The sequence below is a fragment of the Tyto alba genome, unplaced genomic scaffold (assembly GCF_018691265.1).
Source record: "Tyto alba isolate M040663 unplaced genomic scaffold, T.alba_DEE_v4.0 Super-Scaffold_34, whole genome shotgun sequence".
NCBI classification, from domain to species: domain Eukaryota; kingdom Metazoa; phylum Chordata; class Aves; order Strigiformes; family Tytonidae; genus Tyto; species Tyto alba.
Window position 1 is genome coordinate 6351790 of NW_024881309.1, and position 17090 is coordinate 6368879.

Sequence of the window (17090 nt, forward strand, 5' to 3'; positions counted from 1 at the left end):
TGATGCACATAGTATTTCCTGTATAGTTTATTGAAAATTATTTCCAGTTACTTAGTATTTCAGCTAATCTAAACATTACCTCTGGGTACCTGATCATCCCTGGCTGTAACAGAAAAAATGTAGCACAGAGTCAGTGATTCACAAAGCAGCTGAGTAAACAGGGACTTAAATTATACCCACGTTTTCTGACCGGAGCTTTTTAGCTGGACATCCTCCATCTATGGGATGAAGCATATAATAGAGGCGAACTTTGCTGGCATGTTTCCGACTCTGGAGAAAAAAAAAAATAAAAAAAAAAAAGAAAATGTAAGAAATGAAGTTACAAAAGGTAGAGGCTCCATTGCTGTGCATACAACACAGATCTGCAATAAGATTTCACATCCCCTTGATACAAGTATCCAGTATGGGAGGAGAGAAGGGGAAAAGACCCAGGTGAGGAACATTTGCATTTCACAGAGGTTTCACAGAGCTCTCCGCCAGGCTGAAGTAAACTGTGGAATGATTATGACACCTGACATTAGCAGGAGAAACGGTCATCCCTCACCCCTCTCTGTTAAGTCCTGCTGCCTGCACCCCCTTGAAGATACAGCAGGAATAAAGGCAGCAAGAGAAGAGCAACATTTGTTATCAGATCATTTCCATAGCAGAAAAGATTGAAAAGATCAGGGTTGTTTAGCGTCAGGCAGAGGCAGGGTAGCATCATGAGGGATCAGATGCACAAACCAGAATACACAGTTCCTACACTTCCAGGAGGATAAAATGTGTAAGTGGTATAAAACCTCACTCTCTAGGAAATAAGCCCACTGATACCTGCCAAAGGTTTGAAAGAAATTTCTCCTACAGATAAATTATCAGATAATTGCGCATCATGAAATCTAATGCTTTCCTCGTACACAGGGAAGAACAGGGACTATGTGGATCCTGAGCCCCTGTCCCTTCCCCTCTCTCGAGCGTTTCTAAGGAGTATTGAACAGTAAAACCTTCCAGACAACCAGGAAAATGGGAGGGTTTGTGCTCCGGGTTAAGCAGCACTGGTGGGGCAAAGCCCAGGCTCAGCCTGACGTTTGCTGCTGCAGAAACCAGCGCCGGGAGCCCGGGCACCGCTGCGGGGCCGTTCTGCTTCCCCAGCCCTGCCCAGCACCCCCCGCCCCGGGCACAGACCCCAGCGCAGCAAAGAGCCCCCGCCGAGCCGGAGGGCTGGCGTCCCGCCGGCCAGGAACTTCGTGTGCCACCTCCCAGGAACGGCACCGAGTGCGCACGCACTTTTCAAACAGTTTGTACCACAGGGAAGCCCGCAGGGGACCGGTATTTCTGCAGAGGTGTCAGGAAGAGCTGAGGGGTGCCTGGAGGAGACCCTTCCCATGCGGGACACGCTGGCGAGGGCAGGTTTACACCGCCGTTGGGCATGAGCAGAACTTACCAGCTAGTCAGGATAAGGAGAGATGGAGAGATGTGCTGGTCATGCCAGCATCAACAGACAAAGCAAACCTTGTGATTTGCAAAATGTGAAGGAAGATTTAAAAGCTTCTACAGCAGGAGCACTGGTGTAAACCTTCCAAACACTAACCTACAGTCAGCTCTTGTCTTCCAGTAGATGTAAGGGGGGGGTAAAAGACTGCAACTACTACCTACCTGCATCCAAAGCCCAGACATGCATGGCAGCTATTATTATGCAAATGTTTTCCCTGAATCTCCATTTCTGATTGCCTCAGAGAGCAACGGCACCATAATATTATAATTTCAGAGCACAGATTTGGAATTTTAAAATATTAAATCATCATTTGCATGTATGTCATGGTTTGAGCCCCTCCACACACACACACACACAACTCCAACAAAATGTTCTGGAACGTTCTTCCTGTGGTGTGAACTTGGAGCTAAATTTGCAGAGAGCTATATTTGTATGCATAAATGTGACTATGCAATAATTTTTTTTAATGGAGCAAATCAGTCAAGATAAATAATGTCAAATATCCTTCTCTAACTTGTCTTCCTGCATGCATTTAGAAAATGAGACCTGGTGTAGTCAGAGCTAAGCACAGAAAACCCCAAAAGCTTCAGGTATCAGTGATTAGCAGTCCAGACAGCGATGGCATAATTAAGAAATGGCAAAATAAATGTTTGAAATGCAAAGGAGAGATGTGAGAAGTCAGTCTTGGAGTTCAGCAGCGTTTCCGCTCTCTGCCTGAAGGGATGCTGGGCTGGCTCCCCCTCGGGAGGGTTTGCACGCCGGGAAGCCCCTGCCCGGGGGGCTGATCCTGGCCCCTCCACGCAGGGCAGGGGGCAGGACGAGCCGCTGCAGTCCCTCGCACCGCATCAAACGCACTGTACAGGCGACGTGGGCAGAGCCTTCCAGCTGAATTCCTTCACTGGATATTTACGCCCCTTGGAGCAGCCAGCCAGCCTCAAGTCACCCTTCCCACAGCCATGAGGCTCTTCTCTCACGTGAGTTAATCCAGCACTTCGTGATGTCTACTCAAACACAACCGCATCCTGCCGAATTTAAAGGTTAAAATACCTGTGGGGTTTTTGTTGTTTTTTTTTTGTAAGCTGAAAAGGCAAAATTTTAACAGTAATAATTTTTAGTGTCTTTTTCTCATCTGTGCCATAAATGTTGTCCAAATGACAGCATTAAAAGGCAGAGAAACTTCAGCCTTTTGTAGAACACCTCTCACCTTTATTTATGCATTTGTTTGGATTTATGAATGCTAAGGTAAAGAAATAACTTATGTTTGGCATAATTTAAAACTACACGGCTCCTTATGCAGCCTTATTATCCCATGGTTATAAAAGCAGAGCTTAAAATCATCCTTGGCCTTTGCAAGTAGGTAGTGAGCATCTCATTCCCTCTCTGGGAGCGGAGGTAGCACAGCCCATTTGTCACCCATTTTATCTCTGGTATTTTCTACATTTACATGTGTATTTATCATCCTAACACCACAGCAAGAGCAAAGTGATTATTCTTAGCGCGCTGCTCGCAAACAGCCCTGCGGGTTATCTTCCCTCCACAGAGCAACTCGAAAGCTGCCGCTCTGAGGCGCGGGAAGGGCGGGTGCCAGGGCGGGGGTGGCATGGCCCCTTTGCTGAGCCGCTGCCGAGCCCCAGCCAGGCCCTGCCAGCCCGCTCCGAGCCCCGCGTGTTTGATGGAGCTCTGGAGGACGCGGCACCAGGACGGCTGAGAGCAGCGGAGGCACGGCAGCGAGCGCGGCCGGAGCATCCCCGCCTCCCGCCAGCTCCGGTCCCCCCGGGACGGCTGCCCAGGGGCTCTGCTGGCCCCCCCCGTGCCTGCCGGCAACGCTGGCCACGTTACTGCTGATACCCGGGAACGAGGGGCCAGGGAACCACGTGCGGGAGTCAGGGAACAGGCACAAAGTGGGCGCAGGGCACATCCACTCCCATTTTGATCCGTCTCACTGCAGGTACAGAAAAGACAAAACCTTGACAGGGCTGTAAATCCACGGTCTGGAACAAGAACAGTGCCTTTGGAGATACCTGCCTGTTCATCAATAGCCACCACGATCTTATCTTAGCGTGCGCTAAGAGAGTATTTCTGTGCCTGTGAATATTTCTTTTGTAGCTTTACAAAGTGTTAGGCCAAAGGCTTTTTCACTTAAATCCTCTGCCTCTAGTGTCTGGAAACAACTCCTTTAGAAGGCAAGAAGTCAGACTTAATCCTACATGCTTCAGAAACAGCCCTTTCTATGTCAGGAGGGGGGGAAGCTCAGAAAGAGCCTGTTTTCACATAACAACTGCAGACTTCTGCACTGCAAGCTCATGTGCTATTGTAAAAAGGCTCATCAATAGAAGGAAATAAATGGATCATTTCTATCTGTATCAAATCTATTTTAGTACCAAGTATTGTGACAGAGGCAGCAGAGTCCCAGCAATTCAACCCTAAAAGGGCAAAGCAGAGCTAAATTGTGCTGTGAAATGCAATTTGATTTTGCATAAATCAAGTTTTGCAGCACGCCTGTGCCCAGAGCGAGCAGCGGCGTGGCGAGAGGAGACAACGGCACCTCTGTGGGAGCAGCGGCAGCTGGCAGGGCCCTGGGGGCCACGGGCGAGCTGGCTTCAGAGGCTGCAGCCCTGCTCGCCCCGCCTTACAGAGGGTTTATCACCGCCGTGTTAGCAGTTCCTCTGCAAACCTACCAGCAGCAGCAGTGTCCTTGAGGGAGGACTGGGACACGTTTCCCTTTACAAGGCCAGAAGCCCCCCGGAGAGGCTTTAGCCCGGGCTTTGCGGGGCTGGACAGCCCTTCGGAGACCCCTCCATCCCTGCGGGAGCCCTCCCGTCAGCCGAAGCGCGCAGCCTGCGCTGGCCCCGGTATCTGCTCCCACTTTGCGCCGCTGATTTAAGCCGACCTGACAGTCTAGAACATTTCACCGTCTTGCAAGGGACTCTTTCCCATACCGCCAGCCCACCTTGCCAGGTTCAGATCAACCGTTTCTGCTGCTTTCCTCATGCTGCACTTGCAGCTGATCTAATTTCTCTATTCCCCTCAGCTCCCTTTATCATCTGCCTGTTCACTCCTCTGCTGGCAGCATCGTGTTTTCAGTCAGTCTGACTTTCCTCTCTGCGCCCCGTTCTTCAGCCAGAGACCTGAGACCCACCGCACCGGGGGACACGCGCCAAGCACGGGCAGACACACGCAGCGGGGAGATGAAGAAAGGACCTGCAATGGCAGCCCAAATGGCTGTGGCTTCTCTTCGTTCCTAATAAATTCTTTCTCAGAAGCCTGAATCCTGGTTGGATTTTAATCCTTTTAGTTTGTACTGTGTTGATTTTTTTTGTGTGCTGGCAGTTTCTTAATTAAATTGCCATCAAACATGCAGTCATATGATTACACCAACTTTATTATCCGTATTGGCCCTACTTGTAATCTCATCAAAAGAGAGAAAGTTACTTTGGCTAGACCCAGTTCTCTAAACCTCATGCAGAATACCAATTACGCTGTCCTGAAGCTCCGTACTCGAGTCCCCCCCAAGAGCCTGTTTTGCTCAGGAGCCATGCTGAGCTGGGGGGGCTGCGCTGCCCGCACTGGTCCCCCAGCACTGCTGGGCCTGGCTCCACGCTCGCTTTTCTCTTAGAACCTTCCTCCACCTCCCAAGTCCCATGAAGGATCAGCCGTGACAACGCAGAGCACGCGGCCAGCTCTTTTCAAGTACTTGGTTGCAAATTACTGGACCTGCTGACTCAAAAAAACAACATTCTAGATTTCATAATCGCTGCCTACCAAACTTCCAAATTTCTGCTGGAACAGAACCAATTTATTCCTCATTCTGTGATATAACAACATCCTCTGCTTTTTTTTTAAATAGAGGACAGAAGTATTTTCAGCAAACGCCTTCCCTTTTTTGCCTCTTCTACCCACACGACCAGCAAACACTATTGTTGAGATCCCTGTTGTTCGCTGCAGAGACAAACTCCCGTCTGTTATTCCAGACGCTGCTGGGTGCCAATGTCCTTTTTCTCCCTTTGTAATTTTTGTAAAGCCTCATTTATAATTTATGGTCATTTCTATCCACTTCCCCTTTTTCCTCTGTGAGTTAATTTTTTAAAAAGCGTCTACTCATGCTTGTGACTTTCTGGCCACACAGATACGTGTCCGTAATTCCCAATTGCACACAGCTGAATTTTTATCCCCATGAAACCGGCTTCTTCAAAGCAACAGGTGGACGTATTACTGGTTTGGACATCAATTTGCTTACACATAAAGGCAATTACTGATGATTTATTCAGCCAAGCAAACACTAGCTCACTTTATTTTCTCTAAATCTGTGATCATTTCTCCCTGTTCACCAAGCCAGCTCTAACATGGATCCCCTCACCAGGGTCACCAACAGCCTTATGAGACATCTCAGGTAGCTGGGAGCATTTCACAGGCCCCAGCAGATTCTCCCAAATCTTGATCACTGCAGTTTTAAAAACACAAAAACAAGACTTCAGAGGCTTTCAGTAAAACAAACAGCAGTGACCTGCTGCACCCAAAGGCAGCGACTCACAGGGGATAAGGGGCTGCGGTGTCTGCCGCTCTGCCATCACACAGGGTCGAAGCGTCCAGTCCAAGGCTGACAACGTTAATTATAATCAACATTGTTGTTGCTTCAGTCACCTTCATATGAGAAAAATCTCACCCACTACACCCTCTTCTGCAGTGTGAGCTCAGGGCTCCCGTGGCCACATAAAACATATTTCCTCCAGGAGAGCTCAGAAACACCCTCTCCCACTCACCTACCTCCCACTGCACTTGACATACTGGAGCTGCAAAGAGCTGGAGAGGACCCGGGCAGCCAGCCCAGGAGGCCCTGGAGAAAAGGGTTTCTAAACTGCATTTGTTCAAGGGAAAAGAAAATACCACCTTTGTTTCTCCCGCCCCCAGTGCATCCCCATCACACAGACACACCAGGCAGATGGCACTGGTGCCTCGCGTGGGGGGGCACCACAGGTACTACGGGGTGTTTCCCATGGCTGGAGTGACCACCCCGGCACCCAGCCCTGCCCTCTCACAACTGCCGATCCAGGCTCAGCTCTGCAGCTCCTGGTGTGACAGATACCTGCATACCAGCAAGGCATTAATTTTCTGTCTCAGGAGTCACCATTTCAGCTATGTGATCTTTAACTTTACCACTTCCTATATTGATTTTCCATGTAGTCGAAGTACCTCTTGTCCTATGCATTGGTGTGTACCCTGCAGACAGGAAAATAACTCTCTTTAGAGCTTGTTGCCGGAGCAGCATGGCACGAGCAGCAGCAGGGCTCAGCACCCGGCTCGCAGGCTGCCAGCACCCCACGGACCTGCCTCCCAGCACCCAGAATCACCCGTAGGCTTCTGATCCTCCCCAAATGCACTGAAAGTCCCTTCTCACGTCACGTCCTCGTATTTCCTCTGCAGGTGGATCTGACACCTAGACTAATGCAACCATGAAATGACTTCTCTCTTGGTGTTTAGGGATTTTTTTCAAGGCAATGCACCTCCCTGTGAACGTGCCAAGGGAAAGGGGATGCAGGGGACACAGCGAGTGGGGCTGGAACCTCTGAGATGTGCTTTGCACATCAAGCTAAACCCTTGCTGTTTGCCCACAGCCAACTGATGTCAAGCAGCTGCAGCTCAGGTTTCTCAGCTCAGGCCACTGCCGTTGGGCATTGATGCCTGAGGTGTGGATGAACTTCGCTGCTGGTACAGAACGACCATCCTGGTATCAAGTGGGAAACAGAAGAGTTAACACAAAGATAACATCTCCTCTGCACACAAGTGGCCCGCAGCAGCTCTGCAGCGCGGCACGCACCGGCAGCGCCACCCTTGTTCCCGTTCTAGCTTTACGAGTCTGAAACAAATCACTTTTAAAGCACGTCAGTGCCAGTCACTTCTGAGAGCCCGCTCAGCCCCGGCGCGGCGCGTGGGCGCGTTTTGTCACAACACACAGCAAGAATTAAAGACACTGCTTTCAAACACCTGGAACCCAAATCCAAACACGGGTCGTGAGTTTAAAATATTAAAGAAAAGCCAGAGTGAATACCTGGAAAAGCAGGTGCCCTCCTGTGCATCAAGAGCAGGCAGGGGCTGCTGCGGGAAAGCAAGAGCTGCAGGGACTTCTCCCGGGGACGGCTTGGCCAGCGCGGCCCGTCTTGGGTAACAGATCAACGTTTCATCACTTTTATTCCACGTAGGCTTAATGTGACATCCTTTGCACCTCTCCATTACTGCTAACCCCAGCATCTCATCCCTGGTGCATTTTATTATTGCTCTGCAAGTACCTTTGAACTTCAGCTATTTTTAGCCAGAAATGGGACTCTGCACAGAGGCACCTTGGAAGGGAGCTGTACAATAAGGCTTTATCTGCTCTGCTGTTGCTGCTATTTAGCAATAGATTTTGACACTGAGAGTGCATTAAAAATAATGTTTAGCCATTAATGTTGACAACAGAGCAGTAACACGGAGCCTTGTAAAGTACCATTTAATCTACATTGGTTTCCTGAAGCACACTGCAATCCAGCAGCTAATGCTGCCCTGGTGAGTCTATACTTAATGTATGCAGAAAATGGAAAAGGCAGCACTAGCATCTTACCATAAACCACCGACATCCACGTATCTTTCATGTACAATGTGTGGCCCTGTTTACCTCAACATACTTTAATTGCTGCTGTTAGCACAGCACGAACTGGGTACAAAGTCAATCTGCAGGAGCTCTATGTGTGCACATACAAAAAACACAACAGCACCTTCATCATCTTTGCAACTAAATCACAAAAAAGCTTTTTTAGCCTGATTTTATTTCCCCTCAAGCCAAGGTTCTTCTACCAAACACCAGCACAACCTGCAGAATAACAGTAATGTTTGAGCAACCACTAAAAACTATATAGTGTGTGTATACCACAGCAGAGCAGATTCTCAGCAGTTGCAGGGAAGGTCATAGGAACAACAGGTAGAATGTCCCCTCCTCCATCCTCTGAAGTATTTACAGGTTACTCTCACCAAAGCAAGCCAAAACTTGGCAGTTAAGTAGCAGCAGTGAGGGCATTGCTAGCAAACGTTGCATTCCCTTCGATAATACACAGCTAGCATCAGCAGGCTCCCTGACACAAGATCCCTGTGTCGCCTTCATTTCCAGATGCAGCACATCCTTTCCACTCCTCCACCATGGAAATGCCTGCAGCATCTCGTGCAGGGAGCTGGCACCAGGCACAGAATATTCCAGCTCCTTGTGTTCTAGTGTAGCATTTATTTTGTTAAATAGGGTACGTGCTCTTTCACTGCATTAATATTTCAGACACAGGATTGCCTTTCTGAGCACACACATCTTGATCCTTAAGGCGTTAATGTGCCAATAGTAAACAGTGTTTATTATTCCTTCAGACAAGTCATCATTTTATGCAGTTTTCCAGAGGACAGCCCAACTGGAAGCAGATTAACCTGAGCACCACTCCAGCCCCACGCAGACAAGGAGTATTGATGAGGCTGTCGATACCGCTCACCCGCTTCACTCCAGAGACAGGGTGAGAAATTCCAAAGAGCGCTCAGCTCCGGAGATGAGCCAAAGGGCACGACACTTTATTTGTCCTCCCCGGTTTCCTCTGCATTTGAATTTTAATACACTTTGCCTCTGTCCTCCCCCTGCCTCTCAGGCTTCACCGCAAACATTTAAACATCATTCCTTCATCTCACAAGGTGAACCAACATTTGCACGACACCTTCCTGGGCTTCTCTGCCTACAGACCTGGCATATTTCTTCATTTCAAATGAAAAAGCAAAGTACCATCTGAACACCTGAAGCAATAAAGATTACAATGGAGGAAAGTGTTATAGCAGCTTAAGGAGCAAATGTGGTGATAAATATGCAGCTCAGGGTGGAATCTGAGAGCAACTTTGCGTATTTGGTAATTTTCCGGCAGGATTTTCAAGGAGAAACTTGAAAATAAATTGTAACATCTTCCTAACGGCTGTGAAGCCACTTCCATATAGAGATCAGAACTCAGGGCTAGCTAAGAAAGCTTAGCTTTTCAAATTTACAGAGCAGCTCACCAAAGTGATTGATCCAACGTCTCTTGAAGACAGAGCTGGAAGGAAGCGTTAAATTATGGCTGATCTATAGAGTATCCAGCAGCAAAGAGGCTTCCCACTCCAGAGGAAGGTGAGACGAGGAAATACAGAAAAGGAAAATCTCGTCTCTGGGGCACCGACTTTCAATCGCATTGCAGCAAATACAGTACATTTTATTTTTCTTCTCCTCCTATTTAGCAAGCCCTGTGGCAGCGGCTGCTTCCCCAGTCACTGGTGCCCTGTGCCCTGCTCCAATTCCTCCCGTGCTCTTGCCCGTGCAGAGGCCAGCAGCCGCTCCTGAGCGTATGAGGCAGATGGTAAAGCGGTCACACACCTGCAAGAGCTTCTGATCACGGGGCAGAAGCCTCAGTTATTTCTCTGCAGGACCTTTGAGGGGTGAGTGGCATTTGAATAGTGACGGGTTGCTGATAAAAGTCACAGGAGCCCGATGCCAGATAGAGCTGCTGCAGCACAAGCCGTGAGCTCCGAGTCCCAGCCCTCTGACAGCTCTCCCGACGCCTCAAACAGAGCTCTGCGCCGCGGTGCAGACGCCGGGTAGCATCCTGCCGGGAGGGGGTCTGCCAGTCGTCCCCCCCACCTGACTGCAGGCACGCGAGCGGAAGAGGAGGCTTGAAACACCCCTCCTCCAGCAGACAGCACCCCACATTTGGCCACCACCTAACTGATGCAGCCAGCAATCGCCTGGAGCGCATTGCATCGCTCCGCTCTTTTTTGTGATTCTTTATCTAATCAGTCTTCCCATTTCGTCTTTATTCCTCCCGTGGGGGGAAAGGGAGAGCCAATGCACATGAGGAATGCTGGGCACATCACGGCAGTACAGCGAGCTATTACCTAGCAGGGATTTTATCAAGCATCCGTATTTGAAAGCTTTATTCCAGCAGCAGAAACGGGAAGGGAGTTTTCTGATACTTCAGGGGACAAATTAAGATATTCATTTTCTTTAAGAATTAAAATATTCAAACGCACGCTCTTTTGGGCATTGACAATAACCAGTGAGATCTGCCTCATCTCTTACTTACCGCTGCATGGGAGCTAACCGATATCTTTAGAGCAACCTCCTGGGATACTCAGCATCACAGCATGCAGAGAGCTTGTTAAGGCATTTGCTCATTTGGGCACCTGCAACTTCATTACGAGTCAATATCCCAGGGCCAGCTCCTCAGATCAGCGCTGCCCTACAGTGAAGCCCAGCTAAGAGAGCAGTACCTGGCACTTGCACAGGGATGGACAAGAGGGCAAAGGCACAGCACACGTATCCAAGAAAGACAGACACACAGTTGCACAAAGCACAAAAAATAAGGGCAGTGTTTTGTTGTATGTCAAGTTGAAAGCAAAAATATGCTGCAAACACTCTGATTCTTTTGTCATTTTTCCACTACACTTGCCCTTGGAAATAATACTGTTTAATATCGCATGACTGACATCAAATTATTTTTTATTCTTGGCAAAATAGTGCAGAAGAAAAGAAGGTACCTATTGGTCGATGATTCGGAGGAGACGAGACAGCGATTGGAACTGACTATTCCTGTTTGGCAAGATAAAAACATCCCCCTTTCATACGCTGTTTCCCTCTATTTTCTTACAGAGAAATGTCTTATTTTGCATGCACAAAGGAGCCAAGATTTCATTGCCTGGCACAAAAGCTGCAGATCTGACTGGGCTGTGCTAGACAGCCAGCAGATAAATCCCCTTTCTCTCCAAGCGCCGGCTCGGTAAGGACGCTGCTGACCAAAACAAACCATGCCACGGGGGAAGATGCATTACCAGCACAGCCCGGGAGCTCATGACTGCTGGTTTCCAGTAGGCTCTTCCACAGGGACCTTTGCCAGCTCAGAGCGTGAGGCTCAGCTCCGCGCACCCCTCTGCACAGCTCCTCGGCACGGGCAGAGCCCCAAGGCCCCAGCAGCCCCCCGGGATGCCCCAGCAGCCCCCCAGGATGCCCCAGCAGCCCCCCGGGATGCCCCAGCGCCCATGGGCAACCGGGCTGGCCCCGGCTCTGGTGCTCCCTGCTCAGAAAACCAAAGGAAAAAACCACTCAGGAGCACGGGGGGAATCCAGGCTGCTCCTGACACTGGTGAGCAGGCTGAGCTGGGTGGAAATGCTGAACTATTAAGCTGCATGCACCACACCAGTACGGAATTTCTCCTTCGCAGTGTTTCACTTTTCTCCAGAAAGTTCAAGTCAATTCAAAATGAAAAGTTTTGCTCTCTGCAAAAGGTGTTTTTACTGTGTGCTTTGGTATTGACAGTATGTTTTTCTCAGTCAAAAAGCTGAAGCAAAGTAACTTTAGAAGATTAAATGAAAATTTATTTGCAGAAAAATTAATCTTCTGAAATTGAGATTTTCCATGTGAAAAGAATCAGTTCTGACCATAGAGTGCTTCATAAAATAAAGAAGGGGGAGGAGGTGTGAAAATTGTGACCAGCTACTTTTTAATTAGGAAGAAACAGTGAATTTTACATTCCTGATATTAACTAATTGGCTTGCAGCAAGGGCTGGCAGTCTCAGGCAGGATGGAGCTCAGGTACATTTGACACCACAGTTTTTTATGAGAACAGTCACGTTGCAAATCCTGATGTTATAAGAGTGAATATTCTGAGCACTGACTTAATCAGGGAAGAGAAACACCTTACGAACAAGGCACCTGGCAGAAAGAACAGCCTTCTCTGTTTGCAGGGCAGATGTGCAGACCAAGCTCCTTCTGAAAGAGCATCGGAGCAAGAATTACTTGCAGAAATTATTCTCTAGTAATTTTCCATGATTGATGCACATGGGGAAATTGCATACTGCTTGTCCAATGCCCGGCTAGATAAAGAAGCCAAGTTCACCTAACAAGTGACTCTTCACAATTTGCTCAGGTCTCTCCAGACCCCATCCAGCTCTCATCGGGAAGGGGCTGGGTGTGCTACAGAGCAGTTTCCCGTTCACATTTGCAATCAGAGCACAGAGACGACTCGGGAACCTCCCCTGCAAGGCTCGATGCTGCTCCGAGCTCCGGCCACCGAAGGTTCCGTGCACGGGGTGCACATCCACTGTGCCCCGCAAGAGCAACTCCTGGGCACGCCTGGCACCCGGCACCACTGTCCCCGTAAGACCTCAGGGAAGATTCTCAGCCTCTCACTGTGGCTGTGGGGTATGAGGAGGGTGCGGTGACCAGAACAGATGCTCCAAAGCACCAAGCGTCCCTGCCAAGAGCCGAGGCTGTGGCTGGGACATGGCAAAGCACGGCACCGCTGCGGGACAAGGCCACCTCCAGCCCCTGGGGTCACCTCTGTCCCTTGGGGTCACCTCCGTCCCCTGGGGTCACCTCCGTCCCCTGGGGTCACCTCCGTCCCTTGGGGTCACCTCCAGCCCCTGGGGTCACCTCCGTCCCCTGGGATCACCTCCAGCCCTTGGGGTCACCTCCAGCCCCTGGGGTCACCTCCATCCCTTGGGGTCACCTCCAGCCCCTGGGGTCACCTCCGTCCCCTGGGGTCACCTCCATCCCTTGGGGTCACCTCCGTCCCCTGGGGTCACCTCCAGTCCCTGGGGTCACCTCCAGCCCCTGGGGTCACCTCCAGTCCCTGGGATCACCTCCAGCCCCTGGGGTCACCTCTGTCCCCTGGGGTCACCTCCAGCCCCTGGGCCAGCAGAGGAGACCCCGGCCAGCTCTGGGCCAGTCCCCCTGCCTGGCTCGCTCTCCCCATCCCTCTGCTTTGCGTTACGCAAGCCAGCAGGCAAGGTTAGGTAATGACATTATTGTGCTGAATGTCTACAGCATCTGCTGGGATTTCACAGGGGATGACAAATGAGCACAACACCTCGCACTAGAAATATACAACAAAAAAAGTGTTGTTTTCCACATTTCAAAAACATCTGCTATGAATTAATGATCCAGCTCATACCTACAATTACAGGCACAGAAGAAAAGAGATTGGCTGAGCACCCCATTGCTCACCAGTCACTACTTCTGTTTCTGCAGCAATGCTTCTGCCTCCTGTAGACAAAATTTGGCATCTGCATCGCCCATTATCAAGATCTGGAAGGTGTCCCTAAAACGGCAGCTCCCTAGAACTGCAGCCTTAGACTCCACAGCAGCTGCCAGGGATCTCTGCTGCGCATCGAGGGCAGCCAGAGGAGTGTTTAATTCACCAAAACAGACACGTCGAGTGCCTTACAAGTAAGTGTGTTTTATTGTTCACATTGTTCATTAGTGCAGCACAGTATCCTTGATACCATGCATTGATTAAGCTTCTTATATGTCTCCACCAGCCACACTGAGACAAATGTCTCCCCTGTATATCCATTGCTAAACGCCTCAATCAGAGTAAGTTTGGGAAACTTCATCTTCCTGGTCTCTTAGCACAGATTCTGATTTTGTTGAAATACTGCAGACACTGATAGTCTTAGTGCACTCAGAAGCAGGGGCAAAACGCAGCTAAGCCTCGCAGCCCCCGTGAATGCACAAGTCTGATCTCTGAACACTTAACACCACACAAAGGGGGACCAGGTCTCTGCTCTAACCCTCTGTGTGAAACCATCGCACAGAGCGATCCTGCACACTCCTCTTCACCTGAGCATGAATGAGAAAATTTCTGTTCTCCTTTCAGGTTAAGGCCAAGACAGCTCCTCACCACGACGAGGATCTACATCTTGCTGCCGCAGAACTGCTCAGTGCACATTTCCCACACCCCAGGGAGAAGGTGCCGAGACACAGACAGGTTTCCTTTCTCGGCAGATTTCACAGCATCATATCCTTCAGTAATTTCCTCCCTTCTTTAATACGAATTAATTTAATTTTGTTTTGAAGATCGGCAGTGCTGCTAATTGCTCTTCTAATGTCTCTAATAATATATTCTCTCTAATTGTTTATTACTTGCCTACCTCTTAAGTGCTTACATTCACAAATACTATTTTATTCTCTGCACAGTGATTCCTAGTCAGCAAAGCATAGCACAGCACATTTAATATAAAAACTTGATTTCATTTTGCTGAACTTTTAATCAATCTCCTTGTCAACTACGTTTCTTTGAGAACTAGCTTTCAGTCATGTTCAAATTGCAGCCCGACTTTGCAAATTTAGACAGAAGAGAAAACCAGACATGCAGCAGACAACATTGCAGTGACATAATTTACAGAATAAGACACCAGCAGTAAAACCAGTCTTTTGAATCTTGAGTTTTCAGAGATGAACTTTAAATGCTGGTATAGCTGCTTGCGGGGCAGGCAGTAGCTGACACCACCCTGTAAAACATGCGCTGAAGAGGCAGCGACAGAGGAGCCCGAAACGGGCAGAGCGGGGTTACCAGAGAGCATCCTACCTCGTAATGGGCCACGCGCTGGGACTCGGATATCAGCTGAGCGCTGCACACCTTGCAGTAACTTTCAGTGAATAATTCCTGGTCGATGTCAGACGATTTCATCTGTTCACAGCAGAGAGAAGAGACAAGCAGAATCAATTACAAAAGGCGGGCAGAACAGGGCATGTTTGGAAAGGGTCCCTCCAGAGACACGGGCAAAGCAACGCCTGAGCCGAGCGGTTCTTGTCCCCACAAGGGAACAAAACCAACTTCATACAGGTGCAAACGCGAAACGCGGACAGTCCCTACCACGTTCCCAACGTCTGCAATTCAGAGTCCCCGGTCTATGCACAACCAGCCAGTGCCGAGCGTTCGGTCCTCGCCCTGCAGCATCTCCCGGGGACCAGTGGCACGTCCCTGTCCCCAGGCCTGCAGGAAAGGAGCACCAACCCGTCACACCCCCCGGCCACCGACACGGCACAGGCTGCCGCGCTGCTCTGGAATGACATTAATGTGTGAGCTACAGCTGTAAACGGCTGTTGTTCTCCATTACATTTCATATCTAGAAATACCACACACATAACCAGCTATAACATATACCACTCGTGGCTTGAAACACACTTAACCATTTGTTACACAACACAAAAGAGTTTTCTATAAAATGCAAACATCACTACAACCTGGAGGAAGGTGTTTTTAAGCTGGAAGGGTGTTCTGCTATATTTCTCAATTTAGATGTGGAAGGAAATTGCTTGGGTGATTTATTGGGCTGTGCTGTTCTCAGGCAGCTGTTTAAATATTTGTGCGTTCCCCACAACTTCCAACGAGGACATCTGAACTTACAAAAACAGCTTGCTGAGTGATCTGGCTCACAACGATGCTTCAGTTCTCTGTTTACACCTTCCTTGTTAGGCAAGCAATTGCAGGTATCCAACTCTGAACCGATAACCAACGTGCATATCAGGAAGGCTGAGGCTTGTAAAAGACTGAACCCAGGCAGAGCCAGAAAACACCAAAGTAGCTACACAGATAGCATATGTAAAAGCAAAAAAACCCAGTGCAATTCAAAGGGAAAATAGTGGCCAATGTCTTCTGACAAATGCCAAGATAAAGTCTATTAATTCACAATCACAACAAACCTGGGCATAATGAAGACTGATCATACAGTTTTTACAGAGTTTACTCCACTGATTGGGAAGAAAACCAACATGGAAATGAAACAAGTTATGAGAACAAGTTATTAGAAGAAAAACAATGAGATGGAGGAAGACCTGCCACAGCTGGGCTGTGCAGCGGAGCTCCGGGCAGCACTCGCTCTGCCTTGGGGCTGGGGACGTCCCCAGCATCCCCAACCTCCCCGGACGCCGTCCTGCGCCCAGGGTGCCGGTCCCTTGGGAATGAGGTTTTCTGTGCACGTCTGCCTGCCAGCCACCGCAAGAGCTGCCGAGCTGGAGGGGGCTGCACCGAACCCCCAAACGAATTGCAGTCTCAGCGTTACCAAGATCCCTGCACATTTTATGAAAACAAGCAGCTGGGTCGGCACCAGAGGCTCCCAGCCTGGAGAGACCGACTTGTCCCCAGCTCCAGGAAAAGGCTCAGTCGGGTGTTCATGGTCTATCAGACAAAAGGAGCAAATCTCAGAGCTCCTCTGCTGGTGCCCTTGCTCTCTGATTCTACAAAGACATTTCCTTGTTTTCTCTTGCTATCTGCCTAGGTTTAATAATCTTCATTTACTCTGTCTAGAGAAAAGCTGCATTGAGAAACTTTCAAAGGTACCAAAAGGCCCTTTTAGAAGTACAAGCAGTATTGTAAAATTGCATGAAAGGCAAAATAAAGTGGGGGGAAGAAATCTCACTTAAATACAACAGATTGACATAAGGCAAACCAAAGAATCTCATTAAACCTCAATCCAGCAACCAAGACAGAGGCAGGTAATATCACCTTCATTTGCATGCAGTTTGCAGTGCTCACAATATAAACTCTCATTGCAAAAATCAAAGTAAATCAAAAGCTGCTCAGCTTATTACGTATTAGCTTAGCCCTTCATGCTCTGATAACAGATCCCAAGTCTATTCTGCCTCTAACATATGTGCATATGAATGGAGTTGTCTGCCCCCCTTTATAGCAGCAGAAGCTAAACAGGCTTATCCAGGAACAGGATTTAATGTCTTTTCTCTAGGCAGTAGCTTCTGATACAGGTATAGGATTTGTTAGCCTCAATATTGCCTGTTAGGTTTTATATGCCATTGTTA

General features: G+C 49.0%; 1 protein-coding gene across 2 annotated transcripts in view; it reads right to left on the reverse strand.

The window, feature by feature from the left end:
• The window catches only part of ZMAT4 (zinc finger matrin-type 4), an 83937-nt gene that overhangs the window by 50269 nt on the left and 16578 nt on the right, over positions 1–17090 (reverse strand). For both annotated transcript variants that reach the window (XM_042801510.1, XM_032999338.1), the window contains exons 2-3: positions 14860–14961; positions 181–270 (exon numbers count right to left, since the gene is read on the reverse strand). In XM_042801510.1, coding sequence (XP_042657444.1) covers positions 181–270; positions 14860–14961 — 192 coding nt within the window. The remainder of the gene's footprint in view (positions 1–180; positions 271–14859; positions 14962–17090) is intronic.